Source organism: Uranotaenia lowii, chromosome 3, assembly GCF_029784155.1.
Source record: "Uranotaenia lowii strain MFRU-FL chromosome 3, ASM2978415v1, whole genome shotgun sequence".
NCBI classification, from domain to species: domain Eukaryota; kingdom Metazoa; phylum Arthropoda; class Insecta; order Diptera; family Culicidae; genus Uranotaenia; species Uranotaenia lowii.
The window spans coordinates 245,625,082-245,648,344 of record NC_073693.1 but is presented as its reverse complement, the minus strand read 5'-3'; the positions used below and the strand labels follow the sequence as shown (position 1 = coordinate 245,648,344).

The 23,263-nt window shown below is 38.8% G+C and overlaps 1 protein-coding gene across 2 annotated transcripts in view; it reads left to right on the top strand.

Annotated features, from left to right (window-relative positions):
- The window catches only part of LOC129751230 (F-box/WD repeat-containing protein 11-like), a 123,379-nt gene extending 105,519 nt beyond the window's left edge, over positions 1–17,860 (top strand). The window contains exons 2-9 of one of the 2 annotated variants that reach the window (XM_055746600.1): positions 5,021–5,243; positions 5,311–5,497; positions 5,558–5,822; positions 5,887–6,078; positions 6,145–6,407; positions 6,473–6,662; positions 15,619–15,778; positions 16,169–17,860. In XM_055746600.1, the coding sequence (XP_055602575.1) occupies positions 5,021–5,243; positions 5,311–5,497; positions 5,558–5,822; positions 5,887–6,078; positions 6,145–6,407; positions 6,473–6,662; positions 15,619–15,778; positions 16,169–16,182 (1,494 nt within the window). In that variant the 3' untranslated portion in view covers positions 16,183–17,860. Of the gene's footprint in view, positions 1–5,020; positions 5,244–5,310; positions 5,498–5,557; positions 5,823–5,886; positions 6,079–6,144; positions 6,408–6,472; positions 6,663–15,618 lie in introns of both variants that reach the window. The other variant, XM_055746599.1, reaches the window with a different exon arrangement.
- The last annotated feature ends 5,403 nt before the right edge of the window (positions 17,861–23,263 follow it).

The following is a 23,263-nucleotide window of genomic DNA, read 5'->3' as shown; positions in this document are numbered from 1 at the left end:
TATTTGAAGGGGGGACAAGAGGTTTATGGAGAATAGAATTTATGGTAATTAATAATGACAAAAATATGACAAATGAGGTAAACATATGACGAAAATCTCAAGAACAATTCAGATTTTCGGCAGAGTTCTGTTAGTAATTATTTTTCATTGTATTGTAAATTTCAGTCATATTTGTCAGATTTTTTTTGTCATTATTTTTTCATACTTTTATCACCTTTATAACGTTTTGTCATTTTATTGCCAACTTTTTGTCATATTTGTGTCATAATTTGGCAAAGTTTTGTCCCCCACATTCGTTCCACACGCCCCCTCGCCAGCGTTCGTCTCGCGAACCCGAACACTTATTTCTAAACCTTCCCAACTCTTTGCACCATTTGTAAAAGACGTATTTTTTATCACAATCCTTCAGAATAGTGATCTCAGCAGTAATTATGAAATATCCGCATATCTAGCGAGTCGAACAATCTTTGTCACCATTCAACTAAACTTAATGATAATAGAATGGAGCTTTTTTCACTTTCAGCAATGTTCGCTTGAAACTGAAAATGAAGATTGGATAACCTCATGAACCTGCAAAGAGCCTGAATGTATACTGAGCACCGATGTTGCCGATTGGTGAATGAGTGTGCAGAGAGCTTTCAGGACCGAGCTTTCTGTTCATTCTCGTATGAATCTAGTTGGCGTTGAACTGACCGATACACTGCAATAAAGTCAGCTGATAATTTCTCACTGACACTGAAAATTTGCAGCACTGGTTGCCACACACAAAATTGATTTGCAAAGTTTTCATCCGAGTTTTCATCCGATTGCCATCAAATTTTCAGGGATTGTAAAATAACTATTAAACTTCATTTTGCCATTTTACTCGTATTTTATTTACAGTCCACCTAGCAAAGGCCCACACCTTGGCCTTAACCCCGGCCATAAGATTCTGCACAACCTGTGAATCAATCGTTTTTTGCATGTAAAGCCATACTTTCTTCAGTTCCTCGACTGTCTCCACTACCTTAGGTCGTTCGCGAAATTGATCTTATTGTCCGCAAACCACTTCAGCACGTCCTTGGAGTAGTGGCATGAAGCCAAATTCGGCCCGAAGATTGTTGGGGCGTTGTGGGCCTTCAGGAGAGGAAGCAGCCTTTTCCGGAGGCACTCTTTCATGTACATCCGTCCGTCCATCATGTCCGTCATGTCCGTCCATCGTATCCTGGGTAACGAAAGGTGCACTCCGCTTCCCGCACGTGTAGATGGCTTGCCAAACCAGGAGATTATTCGCAAGTTTGGACATCTTTTGAGTGCGGACATGCTCCGGAACGCTGAACTTATCCTTGGACGTGAAAAACAGGTTGCCGGGGATCTGTTTGAAGTCACATATGTTTTGTCGTCCATGACGCAGCATTCAACTTTCGTCAGCATTTTGAGGTACAACTTCCTGGCACGGGTATTGGCAGACTTGTTCTGCTTCTCGTCGTGATTAGGGGCCTTTTGTACCTTGAACGTTCGAAGCCCAGCCTCAGTTTTGGCCTTCTGGACAAAACTTCGGCTTAGGAGCAGCTTCTTAGCCACATCCCGAACGGAGGCGTTCGGGTTTCGGTTTTGCCTTCACTTCTGGGCTTCCGATCGGTGGTCAATCGTTCCTCGAACCGCTTAATCACTTGCGACACCGAGGAATTCGCGATTCCCAACGTTTCAGCGACGGAACGATGCGAGAGATCCTTGTTCTCGTGGTGAATGCGCAAGATTTTATCACGCGCGAGCTGTTCTTTCGACTCCATTTCTAGCGAGTTTTGATCACAGGACTTCAAAACTTGCAGGATGTAAACAATACACCATGAACTAAATCCACCCAAATTTTCATTAAATTTTACCCAACAACGTATTTCTTCGCTTAAACGATTCATTCTAACGGTGCACCGGTCGGCATTGAATTTCTTGGTGATGTCATAGTCCGACTGCCCTGGGTTTGCCTTGATCGTTCTCAACACCTTCAAATGCAGATTCTGATCCTTAGTTTTACTATGACGCTTGGTATGAACCTGCCGATCGATAGTATGCACTCACGAAAACGTTTGAGAACGCTGCACACGGTCTATTTGACCAATTTCAACGACTTCGCGAGTTTTGAACCCCAGCACGTCGGGTTTTTGACGTGGGTGTCAAAAATTAATTTTCGTTTCGTGGCTTCCATACGTGTAACTTTTTTGAAACAAAACGAATCGTAATGAAATTTCCAGCACTGATAGAGGAAACATTTCAAAACAGTACTGTCAAAACATTCCAGATCCGACCACTAGGAGCGCTGTGAAATAATAAACAGTGCGTTAAGATTTTAGATGAACTTTGCTTTATGTTCACTTTTACTTTTTTTTTCGATTATAGTCGTTTTAACATCTTCAACATAATTTGCGACTTATATCAACGATGCATTTGGCGGACAAACATTGAAAAACTTATCCGGTACAACTGTGATCGATGTTTAATCTTGGGCTCGAACTCACGGACATTGGCTCAGGAAGCAACTCACTTGCCAACTGAACTATATCACAACCCCATAATCACTTTTACCTTTTCTCGAAGTTAACCAGACTTGTTAAAGCCTGTTCGACCTTTTTTTTTGGCATGAACCGATCCACTGTGTCCAACTTTTTATGGTCTAGTTTTGACTCTTCCAACTCTTCTATCTGTCTATGAACTTTATATTTATTTTTTCGTTCAGGAATCCCAGCCTGCCCCTACAGACTACAGCCTCTAAATCATGAATCATCTCTTCAAATTTGCACTTATTTTATCATCGTTAACTCTTATTCACGAAACTTATTTCTGAGTATAATATACTAGGTAATTCCGGTAAATCAAGCACGTCATCCTAAAATATGACGAATAAGCACATTCGATTATATTAAAATTTTCTTACAGAATAGAATAGTCGAAATTTAAATTGGCGGCATTGCATTCATAACTTTTGAACTTATTTTGGACCGGGTACATATTTTGGACCACCTTGTAGCTTTTTGCCAATATTTCTCTCATAAATCATGTTATACTTACAAATTTTAAACAAATATAGTTAGAGCTACTTCTTATGATTCTAATCACATCTAAGCTTTACTTAAGTAAGCTGTTAACGGAGAGAAAATTGAAAATAAAGTTTTGATATTTCACGGTTGGACCGAATCAGGGCTATTTCAAGAGGACGTGCCATTATTGGAGTCATCTTTCAAGAGGTTTGCGGCATAGCTGTGATGAATTTAACAAATACAAACATGTTCACAGCTATGATAAAGTACGTGAAAACTATTTTGCAAGCTCGAAAAAGCAAAATAACTGGTTTTAGTAGCAATTTGACCCATGTCGAAAATAGGTCCTATTTTATTCCTTAGGGACTTATTTTGGACCACTTAACATAACATGAGTATTAAACCTGCTGTTAAATGTTCATGAACGTAATAAGACGTTGTACCACGATATGAAAGAATTATGCACACTATTTCAATCACTCATTATGAATAAAATTTTGAATTTAAGCATGATTTCATATAATCAACTCGCCAAAGCCCAAACTCGCCATTAGACGAGCTTCACTTTAATCGGCATAAAACCAAGCCAATCATAGTTTTAACTTACTTTTTGTGCACTATGCTTTGAATCACGTTAATCTAACAATCTACATTAATGGCAACTGTTTGATAAGCAGTTGTTAAAAGCTACAGCTTAAAGAAGCCTCAAAACATGAAAACTTGGACTTGCACCATTTTTTTATTAAGTCATTGTTTTTTATGCTACATGAAAAATTATTGAAAGTTTGGTCTAGAAGTTTCAACCATTTAGGATTGCCAGTAAACTGAGTGCATTCAGGAATGATTTTCGAGGAAAAAAAACTAGGGTTGGTAGAAGAAACGAAATATAAAACCCGGGTTTGGATAAAACGACAACAAATCGTCAAATATGAAACGAGATTAAGTTTTGTGTCAGTTGAAATACCTCACTCAATATTAGAACAATTTTATCAAATAATATATTCAATTATAGCTATGTATGTTTCAAAACTTGGGAAAAGGTGGTTGAAATGTGTAAATTTTACAAGCAATAAAGTACTAAAAATCTAGTTTTCCAGCCCCTGTGGTTATGCAATTTAAAAAAAAAAACTGTTGGAAAATTACTCCAACGATAAATTTTATCGTAGAACAAAGTTAGTATCAAACTTAAAACTGAATTTTTGCGAAAAAAATCTGGCTTTTATATTGCTAAAAAGATAGCATAAATCTCGCACATTTTTATCTTTTTGAATCTATGTACAGAACTGAAGCAAAACCAAATCCACTAAGGTTTTGGAAGTCAAAATGCATCAATTGTTGTCGCGAAGTTCATGATGTCAGACTTTCTCAACTTATCATTGGGTCGCCCGAAGGAGATTTGCGTTCTGGAAATTGAGCCTAAAGATAAGCCAGTATTGAACAGAACAAATTTCGTCGAGATTTCAGTGTGCTGTCAGAATTTTCATAATATTTGGAACACACTATATAACAGGAATTTTACTGTTTTTACTCTATTCTTTTCGAACAAAATAAACTTGACTAGTCTATAACAATAAGAAAAGACAAAATTATCTGAATAATTGGCATAATTGCGCATCAATCGCTGACGGAATATAGCAAAATTAAGAAAAAAAAAACTTATTTAGTTTAAGGGTGGTCCAAAATAGGTCCAAAGGGTGGTCCAAAATAGAAACATGGTGGTCCAAAATACTGGCCAGAGTAATGATTAAAGAAACGTGTTTTAAGGCTTAAATCTTGTTACATGGCAACAAACGACGATATTTTTCGATAGAAAAAGCCTTGATCTTCGTAATGAACGGATAAAGCAGTCGAAAATTGTAACATATGCTTTTTTATTCCAGAAAATAACATAGCCACTTCCCAGAGCGGTCCAAAATAGGTCCGTTACCCTATATGTTTATATCTATCAATGATGTGATTTCTGATCGATTTGTTTTCTTATATGTTACTTTTTTTCTAATCTCCAGTTTACAACCGCAATACTGTACGATCCGGCGCGGAAGAAAGAACCCTCGCAGTCGTTCCAGAATGAGCGCGACGCCTGTCTCTCCTGTTTTGCCAAATGGAACGAAGCAGACCAGGTCGATTTCGTTGAGCAGCTGCTGTCCCGCATGTGCCATTACCAGCACGGACACATCAACGCCTACCTGAAACCGATGCTGCAGCGAGACTTCATCACCCTTTTACCTAGTACGTTTCATCAACATATTCTAACGTTGTTGAAGGAATATTAAATACGAACTCTTTTCAATTACAGCCAAAGGATTAGACCACGCAGCGGAAAACATTCTCTCCTACTTGGACGCAAAATCTCTGTGCCGAGCAGAACGCGTTTGCAAAGAATGGTCCCGTGTCATATCGGAGGGTATGCTATGGAAGAAGCTGATAGAACGAAATGTCCGAACGGATTCCCTCTGGCGAGGCCTTGCCGAACGGAAAGGATGGTAAGCAAGTTTGTCCGTTCTTTTTGAGAACTTGGGTAATAAGTTTCACCTGTTCCACAGGATAAAATATCTATTCATACCAAGGCCGGGGGTGACGCATCGACCGCACAAATTCTATCGGGAACTGTTCCCCAAGATTATGAAGGACATCGAGGCAATCGAGAACAACTGGCGCACCGGCAATCACAACCTGCAGCGGATAAACTGTCGGTCCGAGAACTCCAAGGGCGTTTACTGTTTGCAGTACGATGATGACAAGATCGTGTCCGGTTTGCGGGACAACACTATCAAAATCTGGGACCGGAACTCGCTCCAATGCTGCAAGGTTTGCCAGTTGCTTGACAAATCTATAGGCTGGGATTGTTTACCTTAAATTTCGTCTATTACAGATTCTAACCGGTCATACAGGGTCCGTGCTGTGCTTACAGTACGACGACAAAGTGATCATCAGCGGCTCCAGCGATTCTACCGTTCGCGTTTGGGATGTCAACACCGGCGATATGGTCAACACGCTAATACATCACTGTGAAGCGGTACTGCATTTACGATTCAACAATGGCATGATGGTGACCTGTTCCAAGGTAAGATAGCTAGGGTTCTCCGCATAGGCTACTCTCGTCCATTAACACATTTCTATTCACTTAAAGGACCGCTCAATAGCCGTGTGGGACATGACGTCACCGACGGAAATTGCATTGCGGCGAGTGCTGGTGGGGCACCGGGCAGCAGTCAACGTGGTGGACTTCGACGAGAAGTACATCGTTTCGGCGTCCGGTGATCGGACCATCAAGGTGTGGAACACCTCCACCTGTGAGTTTGTGCGCACCCTCAACGGTCACAAGAGGGGTATCGCCTGTTTACAGTATCGTGATCGTCTGGTTGTTAGCGGTAGTTCAGATAATTCCATAAGGTATGGGCTGCCCCTTGTCTTATTGAAAAATTCTCTTATTATAATCGCCACAACTTCCTTTATAGACTTTGGGACATTGAATGCGGTACCTGTTTGCGGATTCTCGAAGGCCATGAAGAGCTGGTTCGCTGCATCCGGTTCGATTCGAAGCGTATAGTGAGCGGCGCTTACGATGGCAAGATTAAGGTGTGGGATCTCCAAGCTGCCTTAGACATTCGGGCGCAGACCAACACGCTGTGCTTGAAGACACTGGTGGTAAGTTGAACATGGGGTTGCTTATTACATTTCCATTTAAAAAATAGAAAAAAAAAGTCACTGTTAACATTCCCAAACCAGAATTCTCTTAATGCTAGTCAACATGTTTGTCAACAGTTCGAATTCATAAGGTTAGGCTTCGCCGCCACGCCTGCCTCTTCGTCGAGACCCAGCTGGATTCCAATCAATATTCTTCCAGTCGATCTTGTTCACATCTCCACTTACGATCCTGAATTCCGATTTCTATTGCCTTTCGGTAATACCGTTGATGTAACTTCTCATTTGAGATCCAGTTATTAGGCCACAAATCACGGAAGTATTTCACAAGGTACCATTCGACCCTCGAATACGTCTCTACTTTCTGGTGCCCTTATTACAAAAACGGCTCCGAACGTATCGAGGCTATCCAAAGGCAGTTTTTAACGATATACTCTTGGACACCTAGACTGGCAAAACCCGTTCTGACTTCCCTGTTACGAGACGGCTATTTATAACGGCTAACGGCTAATCGACATCGACACGTTGGAAGCCTCCGGGTTGTTAATAGACATGTTAAAATCGCTAGTCTACATAATCGCACTTTGCCATGTTTGTATATCTGTTTTATTTCGTTCAACTCAAACTGCAATGATGCTATCGGTATAGGTTCAGCTCGGAAAGTATCAGTAAGTGAGCTTCGGAGACTCGGTCGAGTTCACTGCAATCAAAGGCTGTGATATCAACCTTCCAAATTTTGTCTGGATCTTCCAGACTTTTTGGACTTCCGCCGGACATTTTTTTAGGTTCTCCAGACTTTGGACATTTCTTCCAGTCAATTCCAGACTTTTGGCTTTGTACGTGAACTGTACTACAAAATAATGGAAATCCAAGAATTTCGTGGAAGAATGGCCGAAAATGAGCAGAATTCGTAATCGTGTTTGAGAATTATTTATAACGGAAAAACTTCAAACACATATGTGAAACTACTCCTTCTAGCACAAAACTTCAAGGCAGATAGCAAACACATCAATGTGTGAATATTATGCAGACAATGAATAGTATACAATCATTGTGCATTATTTCAATGTGGTGACTGAAAAAAGTTAACAACCTACAAAATACGCTATCCAGACTTTTCTAGACATTTTTTCAAAATCTTCCAGACTTTTTGAAAAACAGTTGGCATCTCTGATCAAAGGAAACATCAGCAAAACGAACTTACAGTTAAGCGAATTGAAAATTCAACCTCGTGTTCCTTCGGCAGCCGAACACATCATTAGGACAACGTAGCGGGGCGTGGCTAATAGTGATAGGGACTAGGGACAAGGAAACGGGAAATGAGCGAGAGGGTGGTGATTTGGTGAGAGGTACTGTTTTCTCGGTTTGTCGGGCAGCGTTGCCAGATTGCAAACCGCTCAAATCCGTAGGTTTGACGAAAAACGAAACATGTACTGATTTTGGCAAAATGAAACTTGATAACCATTTTGGTCGTCAGGTAGAATTTTCGTTTATCCGCAGAATCCCTATAATTTTTTCGATAATCCGTAGAAAACCCGTAGCAGATGCTGAAAATCCATAGGTTTCGAACATCGATCCGTAGACCCGTAGAAGTGCTTAAAATCCGTAGATCCGGAGAAATTCATAGATCTGGCAACGCTGTTGTCGGGCAACGAACGTTCGTGCGCATTTTGTGTTCGGTAAGCAACAACAGAACGAATGTTGTGTTGTGTGATTTTATTTCTACGATGCTTTGAAATAATCAATGCAGAACTGTTCTCTTCGTTTAGTGCGCATTGACGTCGTAATGATTGGAACGAAGATAAAATTAATCTGCAGATCAGCAGAATGATTTTATCCGAAGCGAGTTTACGCATATCTGCTGGTTGTCATGTCGCACGCAGATCCCTGCAACGTTACACGATTTGTCTATGTATCGTGTGACCAACATCTTTTAAATATGTGCTCGTGAATCTCGTTTTTAAGCTTTTTTTCCTCAGATTTAAGTTTTTTTTTTTTTGCCTTGAGAGCATAGGAGATGAAAGCTTAAATCTGAGGAAAAAAGCTTAAATCTGTAAAAAAGGGGAAAAAAGGGGAAATCTGAGAGATGTGCTGCAAACGGTTTGAATAACATTGCAGAGATGTGGTCGCACGAACCTCTGTCGTTGCCGATTTACTTTCAGCTAGAATTGACTGTCCTGCACTGTTACTCAGAGTACGACCACGAGGTTTGAGGAATTCTGTTTTTAAGATCTCTGTCCCTCTCCCGTTGAAACATTATGGGGCTCACACAGCACTAATTAGTGTTATCAAATTCAATACCGCTACTCCGAACATTTTGACTTTGAGGCTGTGTTTGAGGTTTCCAACGGTGTATTCTTTAGAAGAATTTTTAGAGTTTGAAGTATAGTGTACATCTTTGAATCTGTAGTTCGTCTATAATTTTAATTTTTTTATTTGGATAAATGTGTAACTACGCAATTCGTTAGTCTCCAAATGCGTCCTTCAATGAAGCTCCCATTCGGCTTAGGGTACGAACACAGTAAGCGCGAAGCGAACTGCGAAGCGAAACATTCATTCACCGGATGAATTTTGCAAGTTCGTTTTTGAAGGCCGGCCACAGTGCACGCGAATTGCGAAGCGGTTCAACACTGAAAAAAACCTTCTGTGTTTTGCACAAATTATTCGCACGTGAAAAAATCTTTGCAAATTTATTTGCAACAATCCGCGTCAATTCCGAAAAACCAAGATGGCGGCTTCAGCCTAATTAGCTTCAGCCAATTAGTAGAAGTCGAATTTTGCAGTCTGACGCTATGAAACGCCATCTTAAAATCCAATTCGGCGGCTTCCGCTCAACTTTAAAATATATTTCAAATGACTGAAAATCGCATGAAAAAAATCTACCAAAAATATGACAAAAATATAACAAAATTATGAAAAGAAACTTTACAATATTATGACAACAAAAATAACGAAACGCTGACAAAACTTTGAGAAAAATATGGCAAAGGTGATAAAAATATTAGAAAAATATTAGAAAAATTTACCAAAACAAACGATGAAATGTGATGAAAAGTTTTTCAAATTAAAATTACCCTTCCGCTCATTTTCAACATCTTTCACCTTATTCTAATCTTCTATTCGTCTATATTCTTTCAATTCTTAAATATTTTTTCTCAAAGAATATAAAATTTCACCGATATAGCCGATAAAATATTTTCATCCAATTTACCAAAACTTTGATAAATTTGACTTTAAAATTGCAAAGCCATGACCAAAATATTAAAAAATCTGACAGAAATTAATAAAAATGGACTAAATAATATCAAAAAAATTACAATAATAACAAAACACGAAATAAAAACTTTGACAAATATTTGACAACATTATGGAAAATATGACAAATTAAATATAAATATGACAAACATAATCAAACATAACTAATCAAAAATTAAAAATATGACACAATTTTGCAATAAAATAACAAATCTGCAATAACATAAATCCGCAATTTGTCGTATTTTTTCGTTTTACCATCTTCTCTTCATATTGAAAGGCTTACCCGGTACAACTGTGTTCAATGATTACTCTAGTATTTGAACTCACGGACATTGGGTTGGAAGGGAACTAACATGCCAACTGAGCTACACATATCACAAGCCCATAGATTTGTCTTTGTCATATTTTGTCATTTTTTTTTGTCATATTTGCCATATTTTTGTAACACATCCTTCATTATATTTTCGGATTTTTGTCATTTTTTGTTAAACTTTTGTTATTTAACTGTCGTATTTGTCATCATTTTGTCATCTTTTTTACATATATCTTAAAGTATTTTGTTATATTTTTATCCCATTCTTCATAATTTTGACAGATTTTTGTCATTATTTTGTCAAATTTTTGTCATATTTTTTTTCAGAATTTTGTCATAATCTAGCCCATTTGTCTTATTTTTTGATTTTAATGTAACATTTTTTCCATATTTTTACCACCATCAAATAATTTTTTAATAGTTTTATATATGTGTAAATTTTTTGTTAATACTTTGTCATTTTTGTAAATTAGTTGTCAAATATTTATCCTTATTGCTGTCAGGTCATTTTATTGTCAAAATTTGATTATAATTTTGTCATATTTTTTTACATTTGTCATAGTTATGCCATTTATGTGAAATTTTTCTCATTTTTTTTTGTCTAATTTTGTAATATATATTTGTCATATTTTTCGGCATAATTTTTTCAGCACATTTGTCGTGTTTTATTCAAAGTTTTGTCATTTGTCATTATTTTGTTTGTCATAGATCTTTTAAATTTTCGTCATTTGTCAAATTTTAGTGATAAATAGTTTTTGATATTTTTTACCACAGTTTTGTTATATTTTTGTCATTATTACTTTATTTTTATAACACTTGTCATATTTTTGTTAATTTATTTCAGTGCTTTTCTACATTTTTTTCAAAATTTTTGTTAAATTTTTGTCAATCATTTTTCATCTACTTTTTGAGCCCTTTTACTAATTACCTATATTGTGGATGGTTCATGCGATTTTCAGTTATTTACTGCACTTTGAATTAAGCGGAAACCGCCATCTTTGATTTCAAGATGGCGTCGTACAGCCAAATTCGACTTCTACTTATTGAGCCCTTTCAACCAATACCCAGATTGTGGGAGTTTCATGTGCTTTTCAGTCACTTCCAGCATTTTAAAGTTGAATGGAAGGGGGCATATTGGATTTCAAGATGGCGTCGGACAACGAATTCCAACTTCTATCCGTTCAACCCCTTCACCCTATACACATATTGTGGTACCGGTGGTTTATTGCCAGTTAGATTTTGTTTCAATTGAAAAGACTGACACCACGTAATTTGCGAAAATCCTCGCTAAAAAACGTGCATTTTTCATAACCAACACAGAAACGGCAATGATAATTAAATAAATAAACTTGAAAAAGATTTTTTGATTAATTACCATTTGCGATAAAAAATATTCCAGAGAATATTTTCAGTGTACGTCCGGATGAACTGGATGAATTCGCGCGATCGAGCCGGCTCTTCGGGCAGAAACACAGTGCACGCGAGCGAGCGAGCGGGCGATTTTTGAATGAACCTGAAATGAATTTCGCGCGAACATTTTTCAGGATCGTTCACAGTGCACGCGACGAACGGGATGCGATTTACACTGAGAAAAAACTTTATGGATAGGAAAGAAAATAATATTTATGTAAATCAATTTATAGGGAATTGAAAGAATAATTTTTAGAGGTTATTTTTGTTTAAATCATTATGAAATAATTCGTATGTGACATTCAATTAAAATTTTTAACAGCGTCATAAAACCATTCAATTATTTTTATTGCTGAATCCACAAACCGGAGTTTTCATCGCTATCAGCGCCGGCGACTTTCACTGACGTCAAATCATGTTGATCCGACAAATCCACGTCACGTGACTCGCAGAATAAGCACTAAAGATTTTATTTCAGAAGCACTTTAATGTAAGATAAATTTGTTCTAGAGTCATATTTATTATTTAATTTTATCGTTATCCTTGCTCATGTTACAGATTGAACAAGTTAAATTTACCTTTTTCTGGATATAAATGTTCTGTGCTCAGCAGTTGAGTGTTTTCTTTGGTTACAGATGTTAGGATGCTATAAATTTTTCTAGGAGTTTTCATTGTGAGTCCAAGCAACTGATTTTGATTTGGCTGCGTTTCTTTTCCAGTCGACATATTTTGAACTGTATAATCATGATTATAGATTATAGTAATTTAAGATGAAGGGAAATGATAAACAACCATTTTTGAAGCTAGTACTCCAAATATTTTTCAGCTAATCTACTCTTGTTTTAAAAATTTAAAACAATATCCATATATCAATTTCTCTAGGAGAAGTTACTTTATTCGTTCTTAAAGAAAAGGAGTATTTGTTTTTAGAAGAAAAACCATCTTATTTATTTTGGCATCAAAACTTCACGTTCTTAAATTATTCAAGCAATTAAAAATGGAATGAAAAAAATTTGGATCGTGCGAGACCTGATGACCACGCAATTTGTCATCGGAATCTCCAAAGGTTTCAAATAATTAGAGAAAAAACGCGCGGCGGTATATGGAATATGCATCTTATGCAGCTTGGCGAAAAAAATAAATTCACAATGTTTAAATTTTCCCCCGAAGTAATGTGTTTTTTACAGCACAAAGAGCATTCATCATTTCAAATTCACCTACACGGGCTTGTGATATAGCTCAGTTGGCAAATCTGTTGTCTCCTGAGCCGATGTCCGCGAGTTCGAGCCCAAGATTAAACATCGAACACAGTTGTACCGGATAAGTTTTTCAATAACGATCCGCCAACTGTAACTTTGATAAAGTCGCGAATGCCATAAAGATGGTATTTAAAACGACTATAATCGAAACAAAAAAAAAATTTCAAATTCACCGTGCTACAATAATACGAATTTCTCTTCAGAATTTGCTGGTCACCATTTCATCCATATACTGGACAAACGACAGGTAAATGCTGGAAAAACTTTGTCATAATTGAAATTGACCTTTGCTTCGAATTTATTTAAAAAGTTAGTCGAGGAAAATCGTTTTTTTTTTATTATTTAAAAATAACGCGATATATTTTTAAATAAAACTGCCAAGAAATAATCTCAGTGCAGGTTCATATGAAGTTCGGGTGAACCAAAACAAAGTATTCACGCGACTGCTGCGACGGATAATTTTCCGAATGGTATTTCGCGCGAGTAGTACGAATCGCGTCGCTTGCACTGTGAACGGTCTCACAGTTTTCAACGTGTTCAAATGGGGCGCGATTCTTCGCGCGAATCGCTCGCGCGCTCGCTCGCGTGCACGTGTTTCTGCCCTTCGCGAGAAAATTCGCTTGCACTGTGGCCGGTCGATGTTTTTTTCAACGTGTTTCAATGAGAAGCGGTTTTTCGCGCGAATTAGAAATTCGCTTCGCACTTCGCATCGCGCTCACTGTGATTTCGACCTTAGAGTTCGTGGAACAGAAATAGAACTAGTCTAGCTGTCAGCTAGCGCAGCCAATAAACGCCTAGAGTTTGAAAACTAAAGGTACCTAAACATGGTCATCGTGAAACGAAGGAGAAAGATCCCACCTTCTCCTTTGTGGATCTTTGGGGTAGATCGCGTACGCGGTGTTATAGCTATCCAGGCAAAGTAATCGAATAAGTCTGTTTCGTATTGCGAAATTGCGATGATCCATTTTACGCATTGGATATCCTAGGGTGAGTCGCTGGTTTATTAGTTGATCAGCCAGGTTACGAATTTTATTCCAAAGCATGGATAGCGACTCAGTTTGCCACTGCCATGGATGACATGGTAAACCTACGTGCCGACGCGTCGCTTTTGCGGAAACCAAGAAGACTCGTTCCTCCTTTTCCGCTTATATAGATATGGTCAGCATAGCGTTGAAGTCGCCTAAGTTAATTTGCTATGCAAGTTTCAAAGCGTTTCAAGTTCCATTTCTATTCCATGTTCTCACACTAAAGGGTGATACGGTCTAAATTTGGTCAAGGGAAAACGCGTGTTAATCGGTGAAATCGTTTATTTAAAAAATCAAATTAAATTTCTTTTTCAAGTTTAATAAGTATAAAATTTAGAAAAAATATTCAGTTAGGCTTCCGCTTTTTCAAATCCGAATTGCCGGGCCTTACGCTTCTGCCATCAGATTTTGTACAGCCACCTTGTCCACCTGCTTCGCCGCAGAAAGCCAGTTTGCCTTGAACTGCTGCTCGTCCTTAGCAGTTTTTTTGGTCTTCGTAAGGCTCCGCTTGACAATAGCCCAGTATTTCTCAATTGGGCGGAGCTCTGGCGTGTTGGGAGGGTTCTTGTCCTTAGGAACCACTTGCACGTTGTTGGCGGTGTACCACTTCATGGCCTTTTTACCGTAATGGCAAGATGCCAAATCCGGCCAAAACATTACGGAACAACCGTGATTCTTCAGGAAAGGCAGAAGACGTTTATTCAAACACTCTTTCACGTAAATTTCTTAGTTGACAGTCCCGGAAGCTATGAAAATGCTGCTTTTCAAGCCACAGGTACGGATGGCTTGCCAAACCAGATATTTCTTCGCGAACTTTGACAGTTTCATGTGCTTGAAAATATCTGCTACTTTTCCCCTTCCTTTTGTCGTATAAAACTCCTGTCCCGGAAGCTGCTTGTAGTCGGCTTTGACGTAGGTTTCGTCGTCCATTACCACGCAGTCAAATTTCGTCAGCATCGTCGTGTACAGCCTCCGGGATCGCGCTTTGGCCGTCGTATTGTGTTTATCATCGCGATTTGGAGTCACTACCTTATTGTAAGTCCGGCTCGTTTTTTGGCTCGATGCACGGTTGTAGACGATACATCCAGCTTATTTGCGGCATCTCGGAGAGAGAGAGGTTAGTGTTTCGCTTGAAACTACCGGCAACTCTTTTTGTCGTCTCCGCGGTTTCCGGTTTTCGATTTCCCCCCGATCCAGACTTCCTGGCTGTCGACAAACGTTCCCCAAACACTTTAATTACATTTGTAACGATTTGGCAACTTTTAGCGATTTTGCCAGCTTTGCGTGCGAGTAGCTCGTATTTTCGCGATGCGCGAGCAAAATTTTGATACGCTGCTCTTCTTCCTTGGACGGCATTTTGACAACTGAAGAGTGAATTCCGAAATCAAAATAGGAACAACATTCTATACACACACACCTTCAAAATGAGGGGTGTTCAGGTTTTTTAAATGCAAAATTGAAAGAAATACGTCAAGTTGATATTGACCAAATTTTGACCGTATCACCCTTTAGGTACGTCGTTTCGTTCCAGTTCGGTTTTTATTTCTTTCCGTTTACTCAGAATGCGCCTCGAGGAGGCGAACACCCCGTTTATCCGGCTCGAAGAACCAAATTATCCTATTTATAGAATCATTCAAAAACACAGAAATTTTCTTTGAGTACCTAATCTGAAATTAAACGTTATCATTTTCCAGGAACACACGGGCCGCGTTTTCCGGCTCCAGTTCGATGAGTTCCAAATCGTTAGCAGTTCTCACGACGACACCATTCTCATCTGGGACTTCTTGAACTGCTCGCAAAAGGATGAAAACACTAACCCGCAGGCCTTGGTCCAGATGGGCCGCAGTCCATCACGTGAGTATTCCTCTTCTTCTGCCGCCGGTGGTCGAGCTCAGCCTCAGCTAGAAACGGACGATGATGATGCGTATTGAACATAAAATGGGAAAAAAATGTGTAAACATAAACATGAAAAAATCTTCTGATAACTAATGCAGCCGTTTTCTTCCCGGACCTAAGAGGTTTCGTGGAGGAATTTGAAAAAAAAATGAAACAACACGCTAGAAAACCGGAAATGGCCGACTGTTGAGATGCAGAATAGTACTATGACATTCGAAGCTACAAAAAAATTATAATATTACTACAACCAACACCACCACCCATTGCTTACTATCATTTCTTCCTTTTTTCCTGAACTACCGACACATTTCGCGCGTTGACACGGACCTGTTTGTCGATATTCGTTAGCTGACATCATGTAAGACTCCCAGGGAAAGAAAATGACGAGCTGATTGGGGAAAGTGATTTGATTCGATTTGAATGTTACGTGAGAAAGAGGCCATGATGCGGATACTTCCGAAATACGAATCCGAGCGCAGCCCGGCCTATATGTACATCTATCTACTACAGAAATAAGCGTGCATGAAATTGAATCACATACGACAGGTGGTGAACGGGTGCGATAAATGAATCAAAATGAAACAAATGTAACGCTAGAAAAAGTTAATGTGAGTTCCCAGAATAAAAATTTTTGAGTACCGTTTCGTGTATATTCAGTTATATCTTTACGGCTGTTTATTGATTCTGAACGGTACAGACATTTAAGATCACACATTGTACGTGTTTTTGTAGGTTTCGATAGTCTGACTATGTTTATTGAAGTTCGTACTGAGGAAACTGTGAGAACAACATAATGAGCTATCGACCATTTTATTTTATTAAACTTATTGTTCGGAGTGAGCAAACGGTTGCAATTTGGGCTATTCTTGACGAACCAAGTTTTGACGGTCGCCATCGAAGAAAAGTTTAGGGTTTTCTAAACTAATACACGGTTGGTTAAGTTGTATAGATTCTCAAATTTTTGATCGCTGGCTCATTACGTTGTTAATCGCCACACCCCTCTTTCTCTCTCTTGAAGTTAGTTTAGCTGGGTAGGTTCTTGTTTTGTTAGGAATCAAATTTCGTCCAACCCTTTTTTCTGTTTTCTGCACCCATTTGTAGACTTTTATTAAATCTTTAAACGTACGTATATGAACTAGCTTATGTGTGCATGTTTGTGCGTGTGTTGCCTAAACGAGAAAGTTACTGAAGCGAGGTAACTGGATAGCTAAAATTTTAAACTCCCCCAACTGTTTTTGGAATAGCTATTGGAGTTGAATGTGTTCTATGTGTGTTGCGGTATGGGAGTGTCTTTGTTCCAGTTTGCTGTGGGATAAAATAGCTCAGACAGGCATATGAGAGAACCGTTGTTCATTAGTGGTAGTGATATAATTTATGCAACTCTTCTGCGAGTAGTATCTATAGGAATGAAGAAATCAACAATAAACATACAAAATTTACTGATACAAAAATGTAAATCATGTAACCCTATCCCTTTCCTCTATCCCAATTTAAAATTTATACTTCCCCTTCATAAAATACAAGGAAAAACAAAATAACTAAAGGAAAATTATACATTTGGATCCCGATGGAAATGACTAGTTGTTATCTATTAATCGTTCCACGTTCAGGATTTCAAGCAAATCTAAGGAAACACAAAACAAAACTAAGAAGATATATAAACCAGAAAATTATTCACACTGATCTAGATAACGTTATATTTGAAAATAAAAAAAATTGAATGACTAAAATGAGTAGGAAAATAGTGGTGACTTTTTTTTAGGTGGCTCTATGGTTGCCCACGGAGTACAGTCACAGGGCAACGGTGTTAAGCCGAGATCTGAATCTAACTTGTGGTTTAATGTGAGACTTACTTAGGCAGAGGAGGGCGAGAGAGTGTTATGTGGAGTGATGCAAAAAGTAAAAGTAAGAAAAAAACAAACAAACAAATGAAACAGACATAAAAATGATGTGTAAAACCGAATCTAGCCGAAAATTGTTGACAGTAAAGCCAGACAACAAACATAGAAATATATCAAATAAAATAAAGCTGAAAACAAATTGTTCTTCCCGGTGGCCTTTGTTGTGGTCTGAAGCGTATCCGATTATCCGTAGTATTGAGCAGTTGGAGTTATATCAGTGGACTGAGACAAAGTAGTTTCGAAATATGAGTTTTTTTTTTGCGGGGGTGAAAGCGAAATGAAAAGGTTTTCACTACCTTTTCTGTAATATAATAACGGATGAAAACTAAAATGTTGGAATTTCTCTTTCAAGTTATGAAAAAAGTCTAGTGTACTTGAAGAAGATTTGATTTATTGGAATTAGAGGTACATTGTCCATTGTTGAAAAAAAATAGTGAACAGTTGAAAACTGTCCATAATCGGCTGTTCGGCGAAGCTTCCGTTTGATGTCGAAACAGGAGCGTTGAACATGAAGGCAGTTCTTGGCTGAACTGTTTGCAGTTCTTGGCTCTCCAATTATTTTTGTACACCAATGAGCGCAAAGTTCCGAAAAATTTTAGATTGGACGACACTGAGGCATATATGTCGGTTGTGGTTCTTGAGTGCAAATAGGATAGAATGGGTATTCAGGAAGGATTGTGTTTTTTGGCATAATGCGATGACGCTGTATCCGGCCAAAACACGTATTGTCTAGCAGCATGATTTTTGTATAGAAACGGCATCAAAATTGTCTTTGAAACATTCATTCTGGTACACAACTCGATTGATAGCCAAACCAGAGGGCTCAAACCATGGCTCTCTCGGAAATGGCGATTTACAGCATTACTTTCTATTCAAACTTATGTTTGAACTTTTATTTAATGTTCGGAGATGTAATAGAACTATCCTTGGAATAGTATCGATCGTTACTAGGGATGTACGTCTCCGGAAGAGGGAAGTACTTATATTCAAAGGTTTGAAGAACCTCTTAGCTGAATGAAACTATGATTTCAAATTTTATTTTATTTACATAGTATTCCGTCTCACGACATAACTTGACGAACATAATTCCTGAAATTCACTCGGTCCATGGCAACCGTTCTCCGATTCCTCGGGCATCCCACGTTCGTCAGATCACGCTCCACTTGGTCTAACCACCTAGCTCGTTGCGCCCCCGCTCGTCTTGTTCCTACCAGATTCGTAGCGAACACCTGTTTTGCAGGACAGTCGTCCGGCATTCTCGCAACATGTCCCGCCCAGCATATCCGGCCAGCTTTCACCACCTTCTGGATACTGGGTTCGCCGTAGAGTCGCTCGAGCTCGTGGTTCATCCTTCGCCTCCACACTCCGTTCTCCTGTACGCCGCCAAAGATGGTTCTTAACACTCGTCGCTCGAATACTCCTAGTGTACGCAGGTCCTCCTCGAGCAGTATCCATGTCTCGTGCCCGTAGAGAACAACCGTCGTCATATATAGGTTATACTTCGTGCGAGGGCTAAGTCTTCTCGACCGCAGTTGCTTGTGGAGTCCATAGTAGACACGACTTCCGCTGATAATTCGCCTCCGGATCTCACGGCTGGTGTCTTTATCTGCGGTCACCAGTGAGCCGAGACAGACAAAGTCTTTGACTATCTCCAGTTCGTCGCCGTCGATCATGACCTTGTTTTTACTGGACAAGCGAGTTCGGTCGGTCTCGGAGCCGCAGGCCAGCATGTACTTCGTCTTGGACGTATTAATCATCAACCCAATCCTTCCTGCTTCGTGTTTCAGTTTGCGGTAGATCTCCTCCACTGCCGCAGATGATCTGCCGACTATATCAATGTCATCGGCAAAGCAGATAAGTTGACTGGATCTGTTGAAAATCGTGCCCCGCGTTTCGCTCACCGCTCGTCGAATAACACCTTCTAGCGCCACGTTGAACATCATGCAGGATAGACCATCACCTTGTCGAAGCCCCCTGCGCGATTCGAATGAACTCGACAATTCACCCGAAATCCACACACAGCACTGCGTTCCATCCATCGTCGCCTTGATCAGTCTGATCAGCTTCCCGGAAAAGTCGTTCTCGTCCATGATTTTCCATAGCTCGTTACGGTCGATCGTGTCGTATGCGGCTTTGAAGTCGATGAATAGATGGTGCGTAGGGACTTGGTGTTCCCGGCAGTTTTGAAGGATTTGCCGTAATGTGAATATCTGACCCGTCGTTGACCGTCCCTCCATGAAGCCGGCCTGATGACTTCCCACGAATCTGTTTGCTTGTGGCGTTAGGCGGCGGAGTAGGATTCGGGACAACACTTTGTAGGCGGCATTGAGGACAGTGATCGCTCGGTAGTTCTCACAGTCCAATTTGTCGCCCTTCTTGTAGATGGGGCATATTACCCCTTCCTTCCTCCGGTAGCTGTTCTATGTCCCAGATCAACCGGTGTAGGCAATCGGCCAACTTATCCGGGCCCATTTTGATGAGTTCAGGCAGTCGATAACCCTCTAAGGATGCTAGCAAGTAGCTAGTGAAATACTAGTATTTGGGTCTTTCAAATACTGTGGCTGAATTCAAAGGAATCATCGACTTCTTTGAAATCAGAGGGAAGTAAATTTCATCGTCCAAAAAAAGCCTTTTTCAAGAATAATTTTATAACATCCAACGGCAGTTGAAATCTGATTCTCAGTGTATTCTGGGGTTCCTGTCTTCTTTCGGCACTTAATTCCAACTTTTTCCAATCTTTTACTAATGTACTGGTGAGAGCTTTTTGGCGGCATGCCGTTGGCTCAGTTAATCCTTGTTGTTAGAGAAGAGAAAGAGAACGAAGTCCTTTCGCGTCCATAATTAATTCCCTTCCTAGTTTCTTTTCGTTCGGTTCGACGGTTTCAGGTTTCATCAAAGATGGCATCGAAACTACAAGCACTCATCGAGCACGTTTTTTATCTTACAGTTTTTCGGACATGTCTTCTTATTTTTCTCATTAAGTCATGATTTTTGTCAAAGGGCCACTACCAGTATTCCGTTCGACGTTCCGATGCCAGGACCGTCTCGAAAGTGATATAGTTTGCGTTATCTTATTCCTTTGACCTTCGTGCGTTTTAAAGAACCATTTAACGTGGAGTGCTTGTTGCATCGACCTTATCTTTGATCAAGCTGACAGAAACCGAGCGACCAAAATATTTCTACGGAGTTCAGAGATACGACGTCCGCCGGTTGGAGAATCCAGAGGTGAAAAAGGTGCATACGTTGAACAGCTTGAATACCGAACCTCGGAACTACCGACATACGAAACAGTCAAAGAATAGTGCTGTGAAATCAAGAATAGTTGTACTCTCGGTAAAGTTTGTGAAAGAAGAAGTGAATAGATGTCAGATGAAACCTGGAGGATGGTCAATGATCGAAGAAAGGCAAATTTCGCTATTGAGCAGACATTATACCGGGTCAGCCAAAGCAGCCGCTCACTTACGTTTTGAGGAGCTGAAAAGGGCAGTTCATTCTTTGTGATTAGGGTCTATATGACCCAAACTGTACTTTCTCGATGCGATATCTTATAGATTTATAGATTTGTGAATAAGGTTACCGGAGTCATCCAGCAAAAAAAAAAGGACAACAAGCCGGTTAGGGTCATATAGACCCAAATTATAGATAAAATCAGAACTGCTGAATCGATTTTAACAAACTTTTCTGAAATCATTCAAATGTCTGCTTTTTGATGCTTCTTGAACATTTCGGTTATGTTTTTGTGGTTTTCAAAAACCGGCCTTAACGTAAAAAAGTTCTTAATGAATGGGTGTTTTACAACGAACATAACTCGTTTTAACTCGTATTGAGAAACTTTGGATTGATATGATTTCAGATAGATTAAGAGTTCATATTTATACAATGAAATTGCTTGGTTTAACAAACCACAGTTGGTTATTGGGAAAGTTCCTGGAAAATTTTGAAACTATGGTTTTATAACTATAATTTCATGAGAATCATGGAACTTTGTTAGATTTTTTTTCTATGAAATGATATTCATTTCTAATCGAAAAAGATAAATTTATTTCGAAGATACTGATAGGGTGACCAATTTAAGTGCTAAATCATAGAATTTCAACGTATTGAGGACCAAATGTGAGGTATATCGATTTTTGCTTCACTTTTCGCTACACTGCGTGCAAATATTCTAAAACTTTTAATTTATTTATAAAAAAATATTATGTATTAGAAATGAAAAACGACCCTTTGATCAACTCAAGAATATGAAATTTGCATATTTGGTCCATAAGGCACGGCGTATTCCAGAAATATATCATTGTGTGTTTTTTGCGGTTCTAAATGTGATTAAATATCACTAAAAATTTTTTATTATTATTAAAAACTTTTTTTACTTTAAATTAATCTTTTAATCATTTAAAAATTAGGAATTCCAAAATAGTATAATTTATGAGAATCTTTTTTTTTAGATTATAGTCGTTTTACCATCTTTATGGCATTCGCGACTTTATCAACGTTGCAGTTGGCGGATCGTTATTGAAAAACTTATCCGGTACAACTGTCTTCGATGTTTACTCTTGGGCTCGAACTCGCGGACATCGGCTCAGGAGACAACAGACTTGCCAACTGAGCTTTATCTCAATAGACTGAGTCGATTTGGGGTCATTTTTGAATTTCTCAGACCCTGGGGTCTTAAAAGTTTCGTTTTGGTCCAAAACTCATCCATGATTTTTTGCAGAATTTTTAAGTAACGTTTACATGAGTAAATTTGAACTTTTAGGTTTGTATGGGAAAAGTGAATACTTTGTACTGAAAAATCAACATCATTTTTGTTTCTTCTGTGGAACCGAGCCTGCTAATGGTTTTTGTGCCAATTTATAAATTATTTCAAGGAAATTTCCCGCTGAACAACTTTGTCGAATATCATAAATTCATATCTTTTTAGACAAAAAAGTTATTAGTTGTTTAACAGGTGTATGTCTTTTTGGATTGATAAATCATAAATTCAATTGACACCACTGCTTGTGCCCCACGAAGTATAGCATGAAAAGTGGTCTTGCAATACTTCGCTAGGCACCCAGCAGTGGTGCCAATTGAATTCATGGTTTATCAATCCAAAAAGACATACACCTGCTAAACAGCTAATAACTTTTTTGTTTAAAAAGATACGAAGTTATGATATTCGACAAAGTTGTTCAGCGGGAAATTTCCTTGAAATAATTTATAAATTGGCACAAAAACCATTAGCAGGCTCGGTTCCACAGAAGAAACAAAAATGATGTTGATTTTTCAGTACAAAGTATTCATTTTTCCCATACAAACCTAAAAGTTCAAATTTACTCATGTAAACGTTACTTAAAAATTCTGCAAAAAATCATGGATGAGTTTTGGACCAAAACGAAGCTTTTAAGACCCCAGGGTTTGAGAAATTCAAAAATGACCCCAAATCGACTCAGTCTAATATATCAAGCCCAATTTATGAGAATCGATTCAATAGTTTTGCAGAGATAGCCAAAATAGTAATTCGGTTCTTTAAGACCCCAACCGGCTAATTGTCCTTTTTTAC